Source organism: Pararge aegeria, chromosome 13 (assembly GCF_905163445.1).
Source record: "Pararge aegeria chromosome 13, ilParAegt1.1, whole genome shotgun sequence".
In the NCBI taxonomy this organism is placed as follows: Eukaryota; Metazoa; Arthropoda; class Insecta; order Lepidoptera; family Nymphalidae; genus Pararge; species Pararge aegeria.
In genome coordinates this window covers 7,751,843-7,766,593 of record NC_053192.1, presented here as the reverse complement: position 1 = coordinate 7,766,593, position 14,751 = coordinate 7,751,843, and the positions used below count along the sequence as shown (strand labels likewise).

The following is a 14,751-nucleotide window of genomic DNA, read 5'->3' as shown; positions in this document are numbered from 1 at the left end:
GTACTCTGAAAACTAGTATTTCAGTTAGTATTTACCTATAGGTATTATAACAAAATTTCAAAACAATTATAAATGCTTCATTATTCAGTTGGTCTTTTTGTTTATTTGTTGGCTATATTCCTCTACTGCTGTACCGTTTGGTATACAGATAGTTTGTATACTGGACGGAAGTGGCATACTTTTTATAATGGAATAGCTTAGAAAACCGAGAAATCTTTCAGTAAGAATTTAAAAAAAATGACTTTGTTTCCCATGCGGAGCCTGCCAGCTAAACCAATATAAGGTGACATAAGATACTTTAACCGGTATAAACAAACGATCCCCGTAGCGTAAAAACTGAGACAAATGCGGAATATGTCACAGGCTACAGCTAAAGACAATTGTAATATTTAAGATGCTCACGACATACCTCGTCACCCAACCTAAGTCTGAGAATTATGCTCGAACAAGAAACTAGTTTAGCCGACCTCTACGGCGTAGCGATGGTAAACGTAAGAGCCCTGTTTTAATAGGTTTTACGTTTAATTTACTGTTTGTGGAAACTTAAAGAAGCTTACGGACCACCTGAAAGAGGTCCTATTCATTTTCCATAATGACCTTTTACCTGGCACCTTTGAACGTAATAGTCGCTTCAATCGGCAAGTTTAATAGGTAAGGAAGGCGGATTACCTGAATCAAAGCAACTTTGTAATCGATGTTAACACTTCGATGAAACTTCGACATTGAAGCGTAATAATTACGGGGTATCGCGTACGTGGCGAATGGCCACGATTAAATTGTGGCGTCAATTAAAAGCAGATTTTGGTGCGCTTTAGACTGAAAATTCCAGCGATCATGGGCAATTCAGCACTACAATCGTTCATTATATTATCCCTGTATAGCCCAGTTGCGTTGACGTTGTATTTCGAAACTAAAACGCTTTGCAAATAGTATACATACCACAAAGTTGAGTGCACAGCAGATTAATAATAATAATATAATAATAAAAACAAAAACAAATCTTTTATTTGGGAAAAAAACACATATAAAAACAACATATATATAAAGTACACGCAACACAAAAATATATCAAAGAGTACACAGAAATCCTAAAATAAAAATATAGTATTAAAATGATATGTAGGCAGCGACCTAATACTATGTAACGTTAACATGTCTATGGTGTTTTTTCTAAACAGAATATCGCCTCAGAGTTATGCTGATGCAGTACTTTAGTGATCACTGTTACGTTTAAATTAAATTAACATTAAATTAAATTAAAATAATTTATAAAAACGTTACACTGCCCAAGTTTTTTGCTGGTTGTCGCTGATTATATATATTAAGCAATATGTTATATCTTAATATTATAATATTAGGAAGGATATTGAGAAGCTTCTGTAAGTATATCTGTAAGCTTCTGTAAGTGGGTTCACGTGATATACGTACTTATCTGTCGTATGTTTTTGTATACCACCTACTGAACTAATGCAATTTCACTGAATGTGTTGGTATGGTGACAATATTTACCTGGGCGTCGCCTAGTATCCGGCGGACAAGCGCCATCAGGCCGCCGTGGCAGGGGCTATCATGCTATCCTCCCGACCCTCCCCGCATGGTGGCCACGAACTCGAATGTCAAAAACTATTCCTTATTACGTTGTATTCCACTCTGTTACTACCGCTCTTCCTCGAGTGCTCGCGTTGGAGCAATCTGGAACAAAGAAAATTCGTATAAATTAATGATATATATTTATACCTACCGAAGCGGATATAACGCAGTGGGTAGGAACTCTACTTCACTTTCGGGGGGCCGAGTGCCTCTAACTTTTCTAAGTTATGTGCGTTTTAATTAATTTCAAATATCACTTGCTTCGACGGTGAAGGGAAATATCGTGAGGAAACTTGCATGCCTAAGAGTTCTAAGTAATGTTCTCAAATGTATGTGGAGTCCACCAATCCGCACTGACCAGCGTGGTGGACTATGGCCTTAACCCCTTCTCATTGTGGGAGGAGACTCGTGCCCTGTAGTGGGCCGGTAATGGGTCGATAACCTACATATTTACTTATTTATACTCTTTATTTACACACCACTACATGTACAGAAAATAAAACAAACAAAAATAGAAACATAAAAACAGTTGCAGAGTACAAAAAGCAGCGTTATCGCTCTGAAACGATCGCTGTTAGGCAAATTTGATAATAATAACATGTTATCGACATCGGTACGTTCTCTCTCTCACAAGACAAAACAAATTTTGATTTGGTTTGTTTAGTCGTGTTTTCGGTTATGGCACGCTCACGAATTTTGTGAGAAGTCATGTTGAAATTTCCCCGATGGGTCTCTTTCGATTATTCAAAAACTCTAATTTGACGTGAATATAACTTTAAGAAACCTCTGGTATAAAAAGCACTTTCATAAAAACTTTACAATTCTTGTTTCACCTATTAAACAATACTGTTTAAAAAGATTGTGCAACAAGTGTTTTCTAGTTTTATTTAAAAGCCCATGGATGTTAGATGAAAATTACAGACTTTTGTTCCCTGTTTAGGTTGTATTTCTTCGTTAATCTGTATAGGTTGCCTGTCAATCAGTCAGAACAAAGCCTTCTATAGTAAGAGATACAGTAGACAATAATTTTAAAAAATATATATTTAAAAACAAACTTTTATTAGTTGCTAATTAAGTAAAAAATAAAAAAGTAAAAAAGGTTAAAAAGAACACACACTATTTAAAAGAGGGAAAGAAATTGGTATGAACTCATCGAATCGAGAACCAAAATCCTTGTCAAGACGAATTTAATGGGCCCAAACCCGAAGGGCTTGCTTTGTTTGGCATTAATATCAAACTTATGTCCCTAATGGGTTTCTACTAAACATCGTACTGTAACACTAAATCGCTTAGTGTCACGTCTTTGTCGCTTGACTGGCCAACCAAGGCCATAGTATATATAATCATAAATTATAAATTCCCAAAATTATCCGTGCTGGAGTTCGAATCCCGAACTTTCCACTTATAAGACCACTGCGAATACCTCTGCGTCAAAACAATACAATACATAAAAACACAAATATTTTAAAAGCGTGTATTGTATAAGTAGTACGATAACGTAAACTCGTGTAGGTGTTTCATCATAATTTTATTGTTACCAGTAAAATAATTTAAGACCACGAGAAGGAACGAAGTTTAATTACAAACCAGTCGTTATACCACTAACTGGGTCAAGTATATATCAGCGAAGCAGCATCAATGTGCGATAACATTGTTAAAGTTTCATTACTCTACCAAATAAAAATAATTTCTCCATGCATTTAGTACAACCTGTACTAAACTCCACTCTGTAAGTATACAAGGAATGATAGGCAACTTGACTTGTAATGGGTAGGTACTTAGCCGTGCAGTTTCCCTATTAAATAAACAATTTAGCACGATTAAGATCTAAGTTGTCTTAGTAACGCCTCAAATTTAGATGAGTCATCGTCAACCTTAGCTTACCCACTGCTGGGCACAAAGAAGGGAGGACTTTAGGCCGATATCTCACTTGGACACCATTGCAGTGCCACTCATCGTGTCACCGTGGTGTCTTTCTGAGCTCTGGCTACCGAGAAGCACCAGACAAAACAATAGATTCATCAGTTTACTTTTGCTTTAGTTCTAAATACCTATACATTGTGATACAAACATAAACTGGTGCTAATCACTAAACCAACGAAGCAGTCGAGTAATATATACATGTATCTATGTTGGCATCGGATCCGAACCACTAAATTAATAAAGAACCGCTAATCTAATCTCAAAATTGGATCTATTGGATTGCTTGCACGGATAGTTATCGCTTCGCATTCCTTTCAATAATATCTGCTTTGTTCTTTACATCACATTTAAGTAAGTAATATCGTTTTGAATCGCAATTATTTGTTGTTTCAATAAAACAGACGCCTTTACAGCCAATAAAATCTTCTTTTACGGCGGCCGTACGTACATTTATTCAAATTTCTGGGGAACAAAGCCGCTGCGGAATTCAGTGGCAATAAAAGGACTACAAAACACCATACAACGGTCCATAGTAAACATTCGAACATCGTTAAGACCGGCACAACATAAAATTACCACGTAATTTCTCACCGAAAGAGGAATAGAAAGTTTTTATGATGGAAGTACAAACAACAAGGCAGGTAATGGTTCGGATGTAACAGTTCAAATATCGCTACGACGACGTCACGAAAAAAAAATTGCCCGAATATTTATACAGGGTATTTGTTTAAATATTTACACCCACATTTAATTCTAACATTTTGTAATGTATAAATCCTATTCTCTCTACTACTTTAATAATTAATCAAACAGATTTAGCTCTGTAGCAGACTTACCTGTGCAGTATACGCGGTTAAGAAGACACATCGTATGGCAGATATAGAAACTGCCAGGCTTGTGTATTTTAGTTACATTCACAGCATTATCTCCTACGGCATATTAATATGGGCATTAATACGTCGAGGATACTATACTATTGATGAAATTCTTAATGACAAGGTTGCCTGGAAAGAAGCCGCTCCGCTTTCATCTCACACAAGATAGAACAAAGATTGTAAAATTGTAAAACGATGTTGAAAAAGCGCAACTGCTGAGTTTCTTGCCGGCTTCTTCTCGGTAGAATCTGCCTTCCGGACCGGTGGTAGAGTCACTACAAACAGACATACTTGACGTTTCAAAAGTGCTTATATTAAGCCTACTTGAAATATATGAATTTTGAATTTTGTATTTGAAACATGGGCATCAATATCAGCAGCATTATGCTGCTGATATTGATTCTATTTTTATACTGCAGAAGAGGGCTGTTCGTGCAATATATAATGGGCCCAAGAGAGTCTTTAAGAGATAAATTTAAAGAAGCTAACATAATGGCGGTGCATAATCAATACATATTTGAAAATTTTATATATAGACATAAAAATATAACAAAATTAAAAAAAAAGTGGACTGTAACAATATTAAAAGTAAAAATAAAATTGTTTACAACTGGACTGTGAGATGGTGATAACAAAAAAAAACATGGCTAAGTTTGCTGTGGGCTCTTATTAGACCAGGGCGCGTTCGGAAACCTCCTTGTTTTAGTTTTAAGTTAACGAATGCAGTAATGACCATTATCATGTTAAATGTGCAAACGTTTCATAAGTGCCTGTGATAATAACAAGGTCGACCATGAATAACACATTTTTGAATTTTAATTTCAATTTAAGAAGGAAAACCTGACAAAGCGGTAACAAATTGTTTTAATTGAAAAAAACCTTAATTTTTTTATAGCTGGCTTTTAATTTCAAGCTCTGATAGCTTAGTGGTTTGAGCTTTGGCCTCTCTTTCGAAGTGACTGAATTCGATCCCAAGCACGTACCTTTACATTTTTGGAGTAATGTGCGTTTTTTAAATTTAATGAATTAAAATATCAGTTTGTTAAACCGTGAACCTGCCTGTTTAAGAAACCTCAATAACCAGTGGCGGTACTAGCATAGAAGCCGAAAAGTCGGGCTTGAGTTACAATAAATATCTTTTTGTCAGTGCTTTGAATAATTTTCGTGCTACCCACACTAATCTTTCTTCCTTCCTGTTACTTTACAACAACTTTAACTGTTAACAGTTTCATAAATTGTTTGATGACTTTCATATAGGTATTTAAAAAAAAACACATTATAACAAGGTGGAAGGCGAATGACTTTTTTAAAGTCCTTACCGTAGTTAAGTGATTTACCGTCACCTTAGGACCTTATTTTCTTTTATGTAGTGTAATGAAAACACTCAGCGAACCCTTTCAGTCCGTCCTTAGACTGTCATTGTACACAAAAAGGTCTTAACGTTGACGTGACACCCTCCAACTAACCGAGCTCTCGCTCCGTAAATTCAAAAACTCGCCGAACGGAGCTTAGTGTCATAAACTCTTTTATTACAAAGAAATTCATCTTATGGATTATAATCCTTACTTCCTTACTAATATTATAAATGCGAAAGTGTGTTTGTTTGCTCGTCTTTGTCCATGCTTCACGTCGTAACTATGCAACCACAAAACGTGATTTTTGGCATAGAGTTAGTGGAAAGGACGGAGAGTAAAAAAAGGCTTCTGTATATACAGTCGGTCACAAGAAAACAAACCGTTCGGTTAATAATCGCGTACGAAGAACGTGGATATTTAGGAAAATAAGGTATTATCTATAAATTTTATAAATTTAAAATGCACATAAAAATTTTTCGGAACCAATACTATAGGATTTGAAACTGCGACTCTCTAGCAATCGCGGCCTGCTCTCCAACCGTCGATGCCGAAATTAGTATATGCCTTTCACATCAGTCTTATAGCGACTGTATGTATGTTTTATCTATAAGTTTATACTTGTTCCGTTACGATTATAAGGACCTGTACCTTAACTCATAGTCCTTACCGTTGTGTATCAATTCATCATTATTATCATCAGGGTGTTAACACCCAACTGCAGCACGGCTAGCATGGACAGGAGACAATTATATCCCCGGGGAAAGGATAACAATTTAGCTTCTCCCACAGCTTCATCAACTCTCAGAGCACTAACTATGGAAATAATACATATGTAATATTAAACGGGGGAAAACTTCTCCTATTCCCTTTTCCCGTTCTTTAGCAGGATGACACGTGAATTATATCCCTTGCCAGGGGATATAAAAGGGGGATATAATTTTTATCTCCTGCCTGTGCTAGCCCTGGGCACACGACTCCTCTTTAATAGATGAGAGGATTTATGACCCATCAAGCTACTCCAAGGTGGATAGACGGACTTAAACGGTTATAATATAAAAATTTTATGCTCTTCGAGGCACGGGGATGGGTTATCCCACCTCCAGAGCTATACAACAGAAATTATCATTTGCGAAACAGTTTGAAACATGTTGAGTATTAACAAATACAGTATAACCAAAAGTAGGAAATCTATACATACATGTATAGACTATTAAACACTTTACCCACTTTAGTCAGTTAAATAAAAACTAAATTTTGACTTGCCGAATATAAAAAAATCAGTAGCGAATACGGGTACAGAAAATGTGGTATTTCTTTTTTTGCGGTGTGCAGCGCAACTCACCTCACGGAATGATTGACGGGGCAATTGCATTTTTAGCTGACGACCGATTCGCTGGCTCTGGACTATTTCCGACCCACTCGTGGTTGGAATTATGACTGCGATGCATAAAATACGTTTCATTGAATTTCAAATGACCGCAACTGTTCTGGGATTTGTTTAGGATTTGATTGAAACCCATTTACTTAGTAGGCTAGTCTTACTAAGCAGATGGGCTATTACATTATTCATAATATTAAAAAAATTTTGTTTCACAACTTTTTCCTGAGATCAATGCTTTAAGAGAAGTAACTGTACGAAGTTGTCATAATTAAAATACGCTGTGACAACCACAATATCAGCGTGTGTATTATCTAACTTGTGATAATAACCGGTAATAATCATTAAATGCTTCCAACGTGCATTGGAGTATCAGAGCTTTCACTTTCCCAGAAGAGAGACTGATTAAGATTATTTATTTATTTATTTATTTATTTATACTCTTTATTTGCACACCAAAAATACAGAAGAAGAATAAAAAAAAAACACAAACTTAATAGCGATCTCTTCCAGGCCACCTTAAAATAAGGAAAACAAAAGGATAACAGACTACAGGTTATGCATAATTCAAAAAAATACATATTAATAACTACATACTAATACTTGAACTATCCAAGATTATCTATCTTAAGAATAAATAATGAATAATTCAAGTGTAAGTTTTAGTAATTACTATGTCTTACTCTTTCATTAAAGAATTTAAAGTGTCGTAAGTAAAGTTCATTTTACTGTGTAATTGATCGCTCACTCAATATTCGTCGTAGATTATAGTATACAGTAAGATGTTTTCCAAATTTTTTTTTCTGTTTTCCGAGACACAATCTAAACTAGTTCGGAGAACAGGTACACTTTTTATCTATGCAAAATAAAACAAAATTTGTATATATATTTTATGTTTTATGTTTAAGTACTTTTGATTCTGTTTTGTTTTTCTTTATGACAATAAAGCATTTTTTCATTTTCATTTTTCAAATATGTGTCCCTCAGAAAAATCTACTTCTTACATCATGTGCTTGGACAATTATTCTTAAGTCAGAAATACTGACGATGATAATAATACTTGTTTAATTCATGTAAACCCATCTCAATATACGAACAAGTTAAAAAATCATAAATAATACTGAAGTATTTCAAAAGAACTAAAAGGTAATCGATGAATTCAAAATGGAAGATCGTCAGAGTCCAAACATGACTTTTTACATAGTGGTTGTTACATAGTGGTGTTAGGATGGTTTATTTTGTAACTGTAAAATATTTTGTCCACCTAGCAAATCTCTCGAAGCTCGATACGTAGGAAATTAAAAATAATTAATAGAAAAACCAATTACTTGAATGTTTCCGAACATTAATCTTAAGAGTTAAAACATAAATCAAATGCGTAGCCACGATTCTTAAAGCCTGAGAGCCTTCTGAAGCGGCAATTTAATAAAAAAGCGAAAGCACATAGTCAAGTTCTAAGGTAGGTACGTTGTCGGAATTTTAATCAATTTTGCGGCCAATACTGAAGCGTACCAGAGAACCTTCGCAAATTACCACCTTAAAGTGTTTGCCTTGACTTTATTTGTCGGGATAACAGGCTCAAATTAAAAAAGGTGCGATCGCTTAAGTGATTTAAATAACAGCCCACTTACATTACAGAGCACGTTCAGGTGATCTATGTTTTGATAAAGTCAGACGTTACACAAGCTTGATACAGGTAACTCGCTAAAATAAGTTAGACAACACCGGCTAGGTTTTATACAATAGGAATGCATTAGAATGTTTTATATGAACAACAATAAAATATTTATTTATGCAGTTGTGAGTTCTTTAGTTTTTTTTACTGAGAATTTATAATTTCGTAATTTTCTCTGGTCTGGTCGGAGGCTGCAAGCGTTCCGGTACGATGCACCGTAGAAACCGATTGATTATGATTAATAATTGATATGATTGATTAAAGCCGATGAGTTATCGGCCTTATTCCTAACAGATTCCATCCGCAACCATCTTACATCAAAATTTACGATCAACTGAGATTGCAGTCAAGGGCTAACTTAAGAAAAATAAACAAAAATGTTAAAAGTTTTTAATACAAACAGTCCTTGTATTTTATGTTAAAGAACCGGGTTCGTCGTAGCGAGTTGGACTTGCACAAAAAGGGTTCCATTCCATGATGCAATATGAAACTAAACATCATTAAGATCGCGCAATAACACCAATAAAAACACGACTGCTTTTTTAACCCGGGAAACAAGCGAAGGACCTCGTCATCTGAAGTCGGAAATGTTAACCACTAGACCACCAACCAGTGGGTCTAATGAAGCATACTCAACACAAAAAGAGCGAGGCACTCCTAACTTTCCTGACATATATTTTAAGAGCGCCTTTTATGCAAATCTGACACGTATACAGCGTTCATCAAAGCGATTGCGGTATCATTAAAAATCAGGTCACATTTTCCTAAATTTGCATAAAAAAGTTTGCTGGGTACGGGGAACGAGTTGCCCCGGTTACATTAAACTAATTTCTGACTTGGTAACTTCTTTAAAGTACTGAATAATTTAGGTCAGAATCGGAATCACTGACGCTCGTGATACGACACCATCCATATTATTTATTATATGCTGTATTATCGCTCACTGTATTCAGTGAGCTATAATACAGCAAGAATTCTTGGTGTCATTTACTAGTTAGTACTACAATATTATAATTGCGATAGTGTGCTTGTTTTTTTATGTTTGTTTGCTTGTTCTTCCGACGGCCGATTGGCGCAGTTTGCAGCGACCCTGCTTTCTGAGTCCAAGGCCGTGGGATCGATTCCCACAACTGGAAAATGTTTGTGTGATGAGCATGAATGTTTTCCAGTGTCTGGGTGTTTATATGTATATTCTAAGTATTAATGTATATTATTTATAAAAATATTCATCAGTCATCTTAGTACTCATAACACAAGCTACGCTTACTTTGGGGCTAGATGGCGATGTGTGCGTTGTGGTAATATATTTATTTATATATTATTTATTCCTTCACGCCCTTACCAACCAGTCGAATTGATTTTTGGCATAGAATTAGTTTAAAGGACGGATAGTAAAATAGGCTTTCCCAGGGAACTATTCCCACGAGTTTAGTAAAAAACCCATAATTAACGCGGACGAAGAATGCGGGCAACAGCTATTTTTGTTATAATGTAGCTCCTTAGCCTACTGACCTCTTGATGGACAGGCGTCCTCTCTCATGAGAGACTGGGATTAAGAGGACTGAAAGACCACAGTATCTTAAAATTTTCTGGTCCTACATGGGAATCGAATAAAACTTCGCAATCCGTTATTTTACGTACAAAAGATATCTGGTATTAACGACTTCAAAATGGAAGTGATACAAATTTTAAAGTCAGGAAATAGTCCTTAATATCCAGGCAACATTTGTTTTAGTAGGTAAAGTCCGGATTGTTACTGCGTTAATTAAAGCTCAACATGAATTTGATTGTTAATTAGTTTGAAAACGACTATAAATGAATTTAAATTCTAAATGAACTTCTATGACGAAATCAATATAAAAATATCACGCAAATTCGTCCTAAAATCTCACATATGATTTAAAATAAAAATAGCAAATTGAAATATCATTCGTGAAACTCTCGGTACATAATTATTTCCCTTCAAAATATTTAAACTAAGCCATAAAGTATTCAAGGTGCCAAAAGCGAACCAAAGCAACTTTGTAAGATATGATGTCATGTAGAGTGTTCGAGAAAATTTTCAGCGAACCAACTTATCCCAACTTTAAAGCTGTTACGAAACGAATTTTTAATTAGGGCATATTTTAGGACATGGACACTTCAAAATGAAAGAAAATGATTGTTTTTTGCCACGAGTTACCTGCTGGTAAGTAAAGACGCAGACCCCTGTTAGGGGAATGGTAGTTCTAAGCTCTATACCCCTAATCGTTTCTAGGCAACATCGTACCGGAACGCTGAATCGCTTAGCGGCAAAACTTTATCAGTATGGTGTTAACGGCCGAAGCCTCCCACAAAGTGTAGTGAGAGTCATAGACCAGTCCAGAGTAAGATTCAGAAAAGATAAATTCCCAAATTTTCTAATCGAACCACTGCACCAGGGTGGGTCAAATAATTTAAAATTAAATAAAAATTATACCATATTTAATATTATAGTAAGTTTCTATATGTAAGTCTCTTTAACTATTAAATAATAATTTAGTGTTAAGCCATTAACTTCCATTACTCATAATTATAGCTTAAGGTAAGTGTCTCCTAATGATACAATACATCAAGTAAAAACATAGAAGGATCTATACGTCATTGTCAATATTTTAACCGTTCATCTTGCTACTAAAATTAATGACATCCAAGACAGATTATTAATAAATAAATAACAATTTCGTTTTCTGCTTTACATGTTAAAATCATTGTAAAAATAAATTCAACAATAATTAAACTATTTTATACACAAAATAGTCAATTATATTTATTTTGATTATCAAATAACTTGTATAGTAAGACTAATTTCCAGTAAAAAAAAATAATACAGATGTTAACTATTTCTCTAGATTTCGATTTAATAACCCTTCAATACGGGCATATTGGTTTTTTGAAATCGATAACAATGTATAATATAGTAATGAAACTATATTTTAATATGACCTTAAATTATTTGCTGTCTAAAGAAGTATTTCGATGGTATAATAACCCACTACTTTAATAACAAACTCTGTGAACCATCGCTAATATTGTTGTCGTTTTGAGAATTATAATGTTCTTTTTTAGTCTGTTCAGGTATGTTAAATAAACTGTATCTTTCAAAAAATACTGTAATAAGAGTTGTTAGTAAAGCCCATGAACGCTACAACTATTATTCAGTGAACATGAAAATTATGTATTCTCGCCGAAAAACAAAATTGAAAGCGTTTCTTATTCATAAATTGCTTCCATTAGCCCAATTTCAAATGCAGAAGAAGTCTTTTGAATGTTTTAACAAAACCAGCGATTGAATCGCCTAAGGCTACCTGAATGATCAAAGCTCTGTATGTAAGTACTCCTAATACATAGAGTATTAAGACACCTTTTTTATTATTTTTGTTGCCCGGATATTTTGTCTGTGTGTGCATATAGTTGAGCTTGGTTTACAATTAGAATCTTCTTGCCCTTATCTCGTGTTACGTGAGGTCGGAACAGCATATTGTAGTCTCAAAACTTAAAGACTGGCTTGATACTTTGGTTTTAATTTTTTGACGACTAATCTTCTGCCTCAAGTAAACCCTAATTACCATAACAAAGAGTTAATCTCTTGATAGAGCATAGACTTTTATTTGTAAGTCTCTATACAAGAGAAAACAGTGTATATACTGATACTAATAAAACTGCTAGTACCTATTAGTCTCTATCCCGTAGAGTAATCTATTGTTCCATTGTTATGCCCTTAATACAAAAACTACATTAACAATAACGAAACAATGTTCCATTTCAATGATACTGAAGCAAAATTCTATTTCCATAGCGAAAGCATGGAATAGAAACACAATTACAGTATTTAATTGAGTCGACCTTTCGCGGTGTATGAGTATTTACTGAAATGCTTTCAGTTTCCAAGAATTAATACTACGGATATAGACCAAGAGCTACGTAGCATTTCGTTCAAAGTTAATTATATTATTCGTACAAACACAACAGCGAGTCAACAAAAGTTCCTTATTTCTATAAAGAGAAGTATAATTTATCTTATTTATTTTGCTCAGTACAAGTTTATAATTTAGCTGATGGCTATCTAAGTTGAAAACATGCTTTCTAGTAACAAAATATATAAAAATTAATTAATGTCCACCATCGATCATAAGGTACAATAATTGATTTATGTCACCCAACTAAAATTAATATATACGCGGCCCCAGCATCCTATCAGGCCAAACCTGAACCAATTTCGATCGTATAATTAATTTTCAAAATTGACCAAGGCAAGACGGAAAACAATTATACCAGAACACGAAATGTATGTGATGTATTGCTCAGCCAGTTATTTGGCAAATAATATATTTACGTGCCATATTTTGCACATTTCCATTTTGGATTTGTTGGGTGGATTTAAAATCTATATTCCTCAACCATAAGTATTCTGTGCATAGACACTCTATTTTTTACATTAGCAGATGGATCTCCTGATGGTAAGTGGAAAACAGTTGCCTATAATTTAGCACTTTGCGGGGCGTGCATGGAATACGGTCTACAAAATGCCACCGTATGTGCATCCACCTTAATTGTAGGTGTTAAGCCTCATGTGTATGTTAAAACACAAAGCAAGCACGCCCTTCAGACAGGAATACAGTAGCTAATGCTGCTTGGCGGCAGAAATGACATGAACTTCCCCGGATGCGCTCTGTACGCACAAAAAGTCATTACTCCTAGGTGTATGACATTTATAAAGCGATGTTTGTTAATTTGTAAAATCAAGACTGGTGAACGATACTGAACAAATCTTTGACTGGCTCTTACACTATCATAACCAAGCATCATTGTTTCGCAATATTGTACAGAACGTGAATACGTTCTGAGAATACTAATATATTTGTGAACAAGCACGCCCATTATCCACGTAGGATATCCTGTGGCCGTGCAAACAATGTTAATATCTCAAATATGCATGCACATGTCGAACACAGATCTAACAAAATCGATAGTCCTCTATATGTTTTTTAATCATATTACTTTTCTACCACTTCTACTGTTAACTACCAATGTAAGAGATTTTTATTAAGAGATGATTTTCATTATCTATTATTACTTATTTTGATTCAGAGAACGTATTTTTTGTTTGCTGTTTCTATTAAGTACTTTTAACAAAATGTAACAACATTTATATTCCCGTCAGTGATGTCTATTCCCTTCTGTTTTATTTGGGAAATGACAATATATACCGATATATTATCGGTATATTTATAAATAATATTATATACATACAAGTATATTATATATATAAAATATATTTATATGCACCACCTCTCTCTTCTTGAGCTGTGTTTTACGCCAATGGTTGTATGAAAGAGATCGCTATGCAGCAATAAAGCCGCCAAATTGTATTGCATTAATTTAAATTTTCCTGTGTTTTATGTCGTGTATTTATTAATTCATTCATACAATAATGTACTTGCACTTTTAAACTAAAGCGCATTTAAATCAGCAACTAAATGGTTCTATCTTTCGGTAGTTTGAAGCGATTAAATATCACTTGCTGCAACTGTGAAGAAAAACATCATGAGGAAACCGGCAAGCCAGATGTTAATGTTACAAAGGAGTGTGAAGTCTATCAATCTTGGCCATCATGGTAGACTACGGCCACCCTTGTCATTCTGAGAGGAGACCTGTACTTTGATATCATAATGGGTTCTTTACGCGGCGTCTTTATGAGTAGGGTGGTAACTTGCCACGGCCAAAGCCTCCTACTACACCAGGCCAGAGAAAAATTTAGCAATAAATTGCCTAATTTCACTGGTAATCTCCTGGTACCCTGGAGCTCAAACATGAACCCCAAACCCTGGGAACCAATTTTAAAACCACAGCGCTCACAATTGCGCCAGGAAGAGGAGGGAAATATGTTACGTAATAAAAACTTGTATCTGAACTTTTACTCTTAAGAAGAATGAT

The 14,751-nt window shown here is 34.7% G+C and overlaps 1 protein-coding gene across 7 annotated transcripts in view; it reads right to left on the bottom strand.

The window, feature by feature from the left end:
* LOC120628855 (kazrin) overlaps positions 1 to 14,751 on the bottom strand; it is a 176,642-nt gene that overhangs the window by 57,652 nt on the left and 104,239 nt on the right. For all 7 annotated transcript variants that reach the window (XM_039897496.1, XM_039897498.1, XM_039897497.1 and 4 more), the window contains exon 3: positions 1,510 to 1,692. In XM_039897496.1, the coding sequence (XP_039753430.1) occupies positions 1,510 to 1,545 (36 nt within the window). In that variant the 5' untranslated portion in view covers positions 1,546 to 1,692. The remainder of the gene's footprint in view (positions 1 to 1,509; positions 1,693 to 14,751) is intronic.